Source organism: Spea bombifrons, chromosome 11 (assembly GCF_027358695.1).
Source record: "Spea bombifrons isolate aSpeBom1 chromosome 11, aSpeBom1.2.pri, whole genome shotgun sequence".
Taxonomy (NCBI): Eukaryota; Metazoa; Chordata; class Amphibia; order Anura; family Pelobatidae; genus Spea; species Spea bombifrons.
This window is the reverse complement of record NC_071097.1, coordinates 31,491,112-31,501,849: the sequence shown is the minus strand read 5'-3', so window position 1 is coordinate 31,501,849 and position 10,738 is coordinate 31,491,112. Positions and strand designations below refer to the sequence as shown.

The following is a 10,738-nucleotide window of genomic DNA, read 5'->3' as shown; positions in this document are numbered from 1 at the left end:
TAAGAGTGAAAATGCAATGCAATTATTTAAAGGGGACATGCGTCAAGGTGGAATGTCCCTTAAATAACAATACGTTTTTGCCTATATATTATACCTTAAGTTTTCACGTGCCATTTGCTCAAGATGCTAATGTAGAAGTAAAATAAAAACAAACAAAAAAATATTACTCCGCGTAATCTTAGAAAAATTTAAATGGATAAGAAGTATTTGCCTGGAGACAGAATGCAATAACTCCGGTTCAAACCTGATCTGTATTTTTTGTTAGAAGGCTAACAGAGAAACTATTCGCTCCAAGGCTTATATTTTAAAATCCTCCAGCACCGTTTTAAGGTTTGTTTTTGTATGTTTTCTATCGAAGGATTTTCCCTTTATTACTTATAAAGAAATATAATACTATTATACTCAGACCATCACACCCAGCTAGCTATGAAAGTATTGTTGTCGCGCAAGAACATGGTATAAAAGCCAACTGATATCTGTCTGTCATGTTCAACTTGAACTCATCTGTTTCACCTTTGCGCTGGTGTTTGGTTCTAGAAATAGATCACTGTGCCCAAAATAATAAAAGCTGTAAAGGAGTTAATACAGGCAGAGTTCTGTTTTTATTCCTCCCCGACAACAGCTCCTCATATTGCATTGTCAAGAGGGTGAAATTGTTTCATTTCAACCCACAGTTAAGCCAATAAATCCCATAAGCTTTAACCTGTGGAGATGGAGGGGGTACATTTAATGCAACAGTAGATATGATTAGTTGCCCTAATACGTATTGGGGAGGCATTAAAGGTGGGCTCAGAAATAAAACAAAGGATGGAAAGGATTGTTTTATAATATTCAGAAATGGATATTAGAGAGTAAACAAGAACTAACAGCGAGTAGGAGATGTACAAACACAGGCCAACAGCACATTCCTCCCATACATGTAACAGAAACTGAAGAGCAGCATCTCCGTAGCGCTTGGGGCATTTACTCATACAGACATTTTTAGAAAGTTTCAAGTAATGTCAGTGTTCATATTCACGTAAGTAACTATTTTTTTTCCTTATAGGAAACATTGTCCTTAAATGTAAAACTGCATAAGCATTTAAGACGCGAGATCTCCCTTCTTCAGAAAGGACACCTGAGGACTTAAAAGCTTCCGTGACTGCACCTTAATCCGTTATCACTGCTGCGCACAATGGTACCACAAATTTAGCTACTAGTGTTATAGATTATTCATTGTGTTAATGTCTGCTTTTTTAGCCAATACCCTTGATCTATTATATTTAAGCCTCCAAAAATTGTGTGCTATTTTGTTTGTGTGTGTATATATATATATATATATATATATATATATAAATATATATATATATAAATATCAAGGTGACCACACCATATAGAGCGCGTGTGACCAGCAATGTTAAACAGCACAGGGTAACCAGCTCAACGGCAAATCACACCTATACTATTATACAAACAAAAAGCCAAATTTTCAACTTCACACAAAAAAATACAAACGCTGCTCATTAAAACAATTGAAAGTGACAGTACGGCAAATAAAACGTTGTTCAATTTCCCAACGGGAATATAATATAGTAAATATTATAGCCTACACATTATTTCAAGGATTTTAGAATGCATATTCTAAAAAGATAATGACAAATACAACTAGATACAGAATCCATCTTTTTAGGCAGACAATGGAATATTTTCCATAAACAGAACTGCATCGAACAAAATAGATAACCCAATACCGATGTACTCGCTGCAGTCAAACGAAATTAAGGCAAACTCTTATATAAATATATTAAATATAAACAATATCTGAATTTACAGACAGCATTTTTTTAAATGTATTTCTTCACATTTTCAGGGATTCTCAAAATCCTCTTCAGCTCTATTATAACGTAACAACTTGTCATCCACCCCACAGGTATCCATGAGCTGCGTGAGGCTGATCTTTGTATTCTGGGACGATAACGTTGTTTGAAGCTCGTAGACTATCAGCTGGCTGCTTTTCCTCCATTTTTCAATTAGAGAATGTAGCTCTGTCACATTGTTCTAAACCAGGGGGGAAATGAAGCATCATTAAATGTTTTAAAAATATATACAGTATATAACCCCAGGAACTTGGCAACCATTACTGCTCAAATGTTACTAGCTATACCATTATATACCTAATATAGTGATCGCCATCACTGTATCCTTTCCTGGCTCCCATGAGACTTAAAGTAGGAATACCAAAAAGCAGCTGCTTGAGACAGTGGCACTTTTTAACTTGGCGACCTCATTATGCATTAAAAAAGGGTCAATTCAAGTGAGGGTCTCTGGCAAGAAGAGCTTGGTTGGCCCTGTATTATGCATAATTATATATGAACATTCTCGCAGGTCACCTCACAGATGAGCTATGCATTATACAGAGACGGCTCAGCCCTTCTTGCAGGAGACGCTTGCCAGGGCTGACCCTTCACAATGCATAATTAAGTCAACGAGTTGCAACAGCACAGACTTCCATTAATTATACAGCTCTCTGGGCCAGCCAGGAGAGAACAGATGATCTCCCCAGCAGGCCTATAACCCCCACTGCCCACAAGGACAGTACAGCACCCCAAAACAGAGGTGATACTTGGGAACTTTGCTCTAGCTGTTGGGTACTAGAAATCCCACAATGTTTAGCCAGCCATACTCCTTTTTGTTTATGCCTCTGGTTCAACATCATTGGTATTCTACTTGTAACAGCTGGAGAGCCATTGGCTGCATAGGAACATACCCTCCTATCAGATACAGTTCTGTCATTCTTGCAGCCATGACTAAATGGCTCCACTGAAATTCTTCATTACCTTCGATCTGTACATCTTGACCATTTTAAGTCTTCTCAAAATGTCTTCCTTCTCCTCCACTCGCTTCAGTAACCTGTCCCTTTCTTGAACCAGCTCCTGGTTACTGCACAAGCTCTTCGCGGTGGTCTGCAGTGAAGATTCTGCTGAAATTCTGACATCCGGACCGTGTGCATCCCCCGAAGAGACAGGACTTGGAGGCAAAGATGTTTTCACTGGGCTTTCCAGAGAGTCTCTATATGGTTGCTGTGCAGTATTAGATCCCTCATTTTCTTCACAATCTACTTTAAGTCTCTTTACCACACTGCACGAGGAAATAAAAGACCTTCTTGTTTTTCTAAGACGCTCCCGTAGTGATGCACTCATGGGCTTCAAATAAAAAAGAAAAACAATTCACCATTTATACAGGTATACTGATTTCTAATAAAGTAACTTTGCATGTTTTCAAACTATCATGGTAAACATTTCACTTAACCAATGCTGCTAATGCGTTATACATAGATACAAAGAGCTAACATTTGGCTTCCATTATCTATATCATAAAACGCGTCACAGCACCAATGCGGGGGACATCACTTACACCCTGCTCTGACACCTTGGTGTTCAATAAAGATTTGCCTTTTGAATTAACACTATTTCCACCTTAATTCATATACAGAAGCAGTGTGTAGACAGACTCGTTAGCGGCATAATGATTTATTACGGGAACATAGAAAACACTGCTGGCTCTCGGAGTAGCCTACATTTGAAATATTATTAAACCGAGGAAAAATATGAAAGTGGCTGCTGTTTCTTAGGACAGAGCTCTCCGAGAGGCTTTAAGCTCACAGCTAACGCGTCAATATTTTAACATTTAAGTACGCCTGGGTGTCTTGTCATTTTGGTGCCACAGGTCAACAAGCCAAAAAAACATCTCCATCATTCCTTTAATGTACAATCATGTTTTCAACAAGCCCAAAACTGACTCATTCTGGGAAGTGACATTTTTTTTTTCTCAAATAAAATGTTTATTCGGATGCATCAGTGTTTAGTCATAAAACATCATCCAGCTGCAGCAGCGGCCAATAAGACATTGTCATCTATATAAAATTCATACGTAATTTTTCCTCGGTATAACTCAGTGGTAAGACCCCAACTCACATATGCAGAGCAAGTCTGGGCACCTTAATAAGGGCATTATGGAGCTTGAAGAAGAAAAAAAGGTAGGGGCGGCTTCAAAATGAAACAAGGGGAATGGGGAAACTTAGTTATGAAGAATGGCTAGAAAAAGTGAATTTGAGTACAAATTAAGGTAAAATACAACCCACTCTCCAAAGACCTGTTCGTTAATAGTCAAAAGGTCTGACTTGAAAAAGGTTTGTTTTCACCTAAATTAAAAATGGTTCCTTACAGTAACAGCAGCATTAAATCCACCTGATGCCTTTAAAATGGAATGGATGGTTTTATTATTTAGCAAAGAAGAATATACAGGGATATAAAAGGTGAATAAAGACACAATTGCTTGCTGATCCCTTAAGAAATCAAATTGTAATTTTGGAGTCAAGAAGGAATTTTCCTGTTTTAGTCTGGGAATTTTGAGTCTAATGAGTAAAGTTTGTTTGTTTTTTATTACCCTAGTGGAGCACATTTTTTTTATTTTCAGCCTAATTACTATGTTATGTTTTTATAGAAAAACCCACCAAATAAAAGTGTGGAAAAAAAGAAAACGAAAACACAGTGATTGACACAGAATTGTTTGCACTGACCTGTTTATTCACTATGTTGTTTTGAGGGTCTGGTGATCCTATATAATTTGCTGCCATGCAGACGGGTACAGAACCTGTCACCGGTATTTCCATATTCAAAGTATATGCTGTAACTACCTATAGGTGAAAAAAGAAGTATAAAGCCACATTATTTGCTGTTGCAGAGCAGAAATATACAAAGTATAAATAAATGTCACTACCGTTTAGGGTCACCTAACTTTTCTAATAGAAAACAAATACATTTGTAGCTGTAACATAATTGCAAAAGGGGTTTTCGAACAATCAATTAGCCTTTTAAACTTGGATCAGGAACACAACGTGCCATTGGAACACAGGAGTGATGGGAGTGATAAAGGGCCATTGGAGCACAGGAGTGATGGGAGTGATAAAGGGCCATTGGAACACAGGAGTGATGGGAGTGATAAAGGGCCATTGGAGCACAGGAGTGATGGGAGTGATGGGAGTGATAAAGGGCCATTGGAACCCAGGAGTGATGGGAGTGATAAAGGGCCATTGGAACCCAGGAGTGATGGGAGTGATAAAGGGCCATTGGAGCACAGGAGTGATGGGAGTTATAAAGGGCCATTGGAACACAGGCGTGATGGGAGTGATAAAGGGCCATTGGAACACAGGAGTGATGGGAGTGATAAAGGGCCATTGGAACACAGGAGTGATGGGAGTGATAAAGGGCCATTGGAACACAGGAGTGTTGGGAGTTATAAAGGGCCATTGGAACACAGGAGTTATAAAGGGCCATTGGAACACAGGAGTGATGGGAGTTATAAAGGGCCATTGGAACACAGGCGTGATGGGAGTGATAAAGGGCCTCTGCACGTCTATGAAGAGACCATGTATATATTATGACTTTATATACACATTTACCTATATTTATAAATGAAACATACATTAGAGGACTGGATTTGTGGGTGAATCAAACTGATGATTTAGATCTTGTCACCTATTCTCCCTCCATTCAAACGTAAAACACAAAAAAAACGATTCCAATCCCCCCCCCCCCCCAGATGTGGATTACCTAACACAGTATGGAAAGCAGCTTCTCTTTGGAAGATGTTCTGCAGCAGCTGAGGTTACTTCATTCCCCAGTCTGCGCTGACTACATTTGCTTTCATAGCCTGGACAACTATGAAGCTCTTACCAGCCGTAAACCCACAGCCAATGTGCCCCCAAAAGAATTAAACTAAATCTAAAGCTTCAGTAACTGCCCCTTTTTGTAAATGGCAAGTGAGAAGCTAAAGTTACCGAGAGACTAAGAAGATTCTCCCTCAGAACGTCCCCATTACATGAGACATGCGCAGTAGGTATACGTGCGCCGCAATTTACCCCCTCCCCTGGGGTCTGCGCACAAACAAAACAGGATCTAGTGTCAAAAAACTCTTCCCGCTCCCTCTAAGCCCCGCCCATATCCACAATCACCGCCAATTACTATGCGGTTTAAAAACGACCAATCCCCGAGCATATTTTAGATATGCAGTTGTACTCAGCATGAAAACTTATTTTCGATTGGTTGCTAGTCGTTTAGTCGTTTCGTTGCCTGGTCCTGCTAAGAATCATGGGAAATGTAGTTCAGCCATATCTGTACAGCAACCCGTGGGCTGGCGCTGCTAAGAATCATGGGGGATGTAGTTTAGTTCGATCTGGGTTGCGAACTGTAGGCTGGGTCATGGGAGATTCAGCTCTATTGACATTGACAGGACAGCCTGTTGAGTGGCACTGCCAAGGATCATGGGAGATGTAGTTCTGTTCTATCTGTTGAGGAATCTCGCTTTCTGGCACTGCTTAGAGTCATGGAATGTGCGGTATATCGGGCAACCTGTTAGCTGTCTCTTGGTCCTTAAAGTATAAACTGAGTAGATAATACCCTCTCTATGTTAAGCAAATAAATTCTCAGTTTTTATGGCAAATATTTTCGACAATTTAGTGATAAAAAGGGTGTGATATCGTGGGCGCTGCAAAATGCATGCGGCAGGCGCGAGAGGTTCTTGGTGGAATTGTAATACAGATATGCAATGAAAAATCTAAAAAAACTGCATGGTAGTTACTGGGGTTCCAAATCCAACAAGTAAAATAAGGGCTCCCCCAAGCACGTTATTGGAAGACGAGCATGTCACAACTACTACTACAGCCTCGGAGACATGTCCGCCATAGAAACCAGCAGAGGTCCAACTGCTACGCGCTTCTCCAATTTATTTCGAGCTCTAACTTAACCTGAACTGAGTTTAACTACTAGTATCTCACTAAACTCACGATTTAGTAAATGAACCCTATGTGCCTTTAATCATAGTAACATTAGGTACTCTTTAGGCTAAAAGAAGACACAGGTCCATCGAGTTCAACCTTGCTTTTAATTAACGTGGCATCGGATATCTTAAAGATTACAATGAAAATATTTTATAGCATTTTGATTTTAGAACATATGGCAGTATAATGAAATCATAATCATTTCTCTTTAAGATTTTAGAACGTGGACGTAGAGGAAGCATCTAGAACATATTGCGGTCTTGGTTCCCCCAAAATGCAGCGAAGCCCATAACTGTCCATAGAACTCTCCAACATTACCAAACATGAGGTTAGAGGCAGCATTGTGTAAAAAAACAAAACACTATATAATTTTTTTTCCCCATAAATCTATCTCAAAATTTTGTCAAGCAATACAACATTTCCCATGCGATCTAATACATAGGAACATTTTTTCATACAACCTTATTGTAGTTGTATATATCAAGATCAGCATTTAAGGTAGACACAATTTACTATGGCATCCTTAAAAAAGTGTTTTTTCGTGCCAGTGAGAGTCGTCTGCGCAAGTCTCCCTTTGGTCAGGGCAGCCAGCATTGGCTCTAAGCTGAGAGAGATAGTGTGGTGCGAGCGCTGTTACACTGGCAGCATGTATATACCTGAACCGACGTTCAGGCGTTCGTTTACTGTGGGAAGCATTGGATATAGTAAATAAGACCTTCTGGGGCCTTAGATAAGTCCTCCTGTCGCTGATCACACAAGGTGTCATCAGGAACACCCTGGTCGCTGATTAGAGTATACGGGCCCTATTAAAAAAATAAATAAATAAAACAAAAGTAAATAATTAGAGGTCTCCTACTTCGAGTTGCTCTCACAAATTTGGGGTAACTGCTATTTACAAGAGAGATCCCTGAAGTTTATGAAGACCGCAGAAGAATCTGAAGCCACATTACTTTTCCATGAGACCAGTGCAAAAAAGAGTTGAACGAAGTAAAAACAAAATAATAAAAACTTTAAAAAAAACAATAAAAAACTAAAAAGTTAATTAAAACTAAAACATGCTACACAAAATCTCGTACTCCTGTGAGATATTCCTGTCCATGGGGTATGTTGCTGAATATGAGTTGGGTGTTTACTTAGCAGTAACACGAATCCTGTGAAATAAATCCAAAGCAATAAATGGTTTTCTTTCCACTTAAAAGCTCTGATTCTACCAAAAAAAAATTATAATTTACGTTAGTATTCTAAACGAGTGAGAGCGAAATCACAGGTGAACAAAGACATAGCAAAAGTGCTAAAATACTTTGGTCCTTAATTGTAAAAAAAAAAAAAAAAACAACGTTAAAAAACCTTGGTCATGATGGGGTTAAACATGGATATGTCTATATATCTATGATCTATGGCAATACCTATGAAGGAGCATTAGGCAGACCGGATGGGCTGGGGTTCTTTTATGCCGTCAAGTTCTGTGTTTTTTTTGTTCAGTAGTCAGAACTTCACGTGTTCCACACGGTGCAGCGTTTAGTTGTAACATGCCTGCGGTCCTCCATGTGAATAATGGTATAATTGTTGCTGGTGGGACCGTATATCACGCGGAGAAACGTGAAATTCCATGTGCACGGTTTTGTACAAAGCGTGAAACAAATGTCTAAATGTGTGAAAATAGCAAGTAGTTCTTCTATATAAAAAAAATCACAATAGGAGGAGCGATTGTATTTTTAACACTTATCTGATGCATTTTTGGTTCTCCCTGGGTCAATTATATCATCCTACCAGTATTTATTTTTAGTGAAAAGCCCCCCCTTTTTTTAAGTACGGTATATCCAATCCTATTGCAGATATGAACATCAGAGATAAAACAGGGGATTTTCTTCAGCTATTGTTTTTTGAACCTGAGAGGCGTGTGATAGAAGTTACCTTATTTCACGTTTTTTGTGAAGACCCTGGTGATGTTCACTGAACGGCCTGTGATATATGGTGATGCGTAGAGTATAATGCAGACGCTGCACATTTTTTAAGAGCTTGAGGCTCAAGGTGGAGTGTTTTTTTATGCCTTACCAGCTGCCGCGGTCACCCTGTAACTCCCGAGCTTTCCCCTAAGGCGGCGTTTTTGCTGGCAGCAGACTTCCAAACAAGTCTTCTCAAATGTTCTGACTTGCTTATAACCTTTGATAGCTGATCCGCGACACAGAACACTTTATTTCTGCCCTTACAAAACAAAACAAAGCTCTTTTGGAACACTGGGACTGATAGACTCAGAGCGTGTAATATGTTGGAAACAACACCAGAATCTTGTGTTATCGAGAAACCTGATTAATGATCTTCTTCTGTTAAAGAAGCAAACGTGCGCCATTTTTTCCAGTATCGGTGAATCGATCTTTGTTCTCTTTCCATTCCTTTCTGTGGCTAAGTGTGGATTTTTAACATTTTAACACTGGAAACAGACATGTACTCTGTTTCTGTTCTGTATTCGCCCTTTTATATCACATTATGTAACTAAAGCTCTTGTCCATGCCATCTAGTGTCTTGACCATTGCAACTTAGTCTTAGTTGGTGTCCCTCATACCTGTCTTGCCCCTTACAATGAATCATGAATGTTGCTGCCAGGCTTATCTTCCTTACCTATCGTTCCGCTAACACCTCCCCGCTCTTCCAGCCTCTTCACTGGCTGCCTGTACGCTTCAGGGTTCAACTTAACATCTTGACCTTCACCTACAAAGCTCTTCATGGTGGTTTCTCTACCTACATCTACTCTCTTATCCCTAAATAAACACCTTGCCCAGTCCCTCTTGACATCTGATGATCTTAGCATGACCTCTGCTCCTACAGGGTTGTCTCTTTATAACAATTTCTTAAGTAGTTTAGATGAAATGTTTCAACCCACCTTCAACTTACTTTTTAGTTAATGGACCCATTACCAGTGAAATCTCGCTTTTCGCATTTTTACTGGAATCTTTCTTGACTATAGGATACAAGCTAAAACTACGCCTTTGTTTGATAGAGATTCCTCAAAAAATATCTGAGATTTCTGAAAGAAACAACTAGGGTTGTGAGCCTACAGTTAATTGTCCCCTATGTGGGTTTTATAATTGTGTCTTTGCACTAATTTTTCCTAAATTTTCTGGAATTGGGAAGATCGGACCACATTTCATTCAGTTTCCTGTTCCTGTAAGTATATTCCATGGGTTGTAGGTTGTGTACTGTAACACATAGTGTACACTGATGTTCTTTTATGTAACATCTCAGGTACACACAATAGTATACACAATACACTACATTTACATACCTGGAAACTCTATGGCTTTAACCTAGAGTCTCCAGATAAAGCCCTGCTTACCCTGGTCTCCAGGCCATGTCTCCTTTCTCCGAACAGAGTTGTGACACGTGGTCACGCCCACTCCCCTCCCACATCCCACCTACTCCCATTGTATGTTCTGCCTACTCCTCACTCAGTTCCCTCCCACTAGGGGCTCCTCCTCACTCAGTTCCCTCCCAGAGGTTTTTCCCCTTTGTTTTCTCCAAATGTTAAGCGGTGTAGATGAATGTATATTTACAAGTGCCCAGTGACGTACTTTCCCCGGGCACCAACCCTCCACAGCCGCCATCCTCTCTGCGGAGTGCCAGGGTATGATGTCATATCTCTACGCTCTCTGAAGCACATTTTAAAGCGGTGTATGGAGGTTGTGCCAGCTTAGTTGGGGAGATCAAAGATCTCCCTTGTAACCGACCCATTCAGCAGCAAGTCCCTCTGGACCTGCCACCATGCTATTGTCCATAACGATTAAAAAGAATCATTTCTTTCTTACTTCTTTACAAACGCTTGCCACGATGGTGATCTGGATGGAAACGTGATCTTAAAAAGGCAATAAATCACGACCCGAATATTAAGATTTATGAAACTTCCCTATTACATGCTCTTTCTTT

The 10,738-nt window shown here is 39.7% G+C and overlaps 1 protein-coding gene across 1 annotated transcript; it reads right to left on the bottom strand.

Annotated features, from left to right (window-relative positions):
• Window positions 1–1,828: 1,828 nt before the first annotated feature.
• SFR1 (SWI5 dependent homologous recombination repair protein 1) lies at window positions 1,829–4,672 on the bottom strand. Its single transcript, XM_053450514.1, has 3 exons — window positions 4,559–4,672; window positions 2,817–3,182; window positions 1,829–2,037 (listed from the first exon to the last, which is right to left on the bottom strand). Exons 1-3 carry the CDS (start codon window positions 4,649–4,651, stop codon window positions 1,846–1,848), a joined length of 651 nt encoding a protein of 216 aa, XP_053306489.1. The 5' UTR covers window positions 4,652–4,672; the 3' UTR covers window positions 1,829–1,845.
• Between the last annotated feature and the right edge of the window lie 6,066 nt (window positions 4,673–10,738).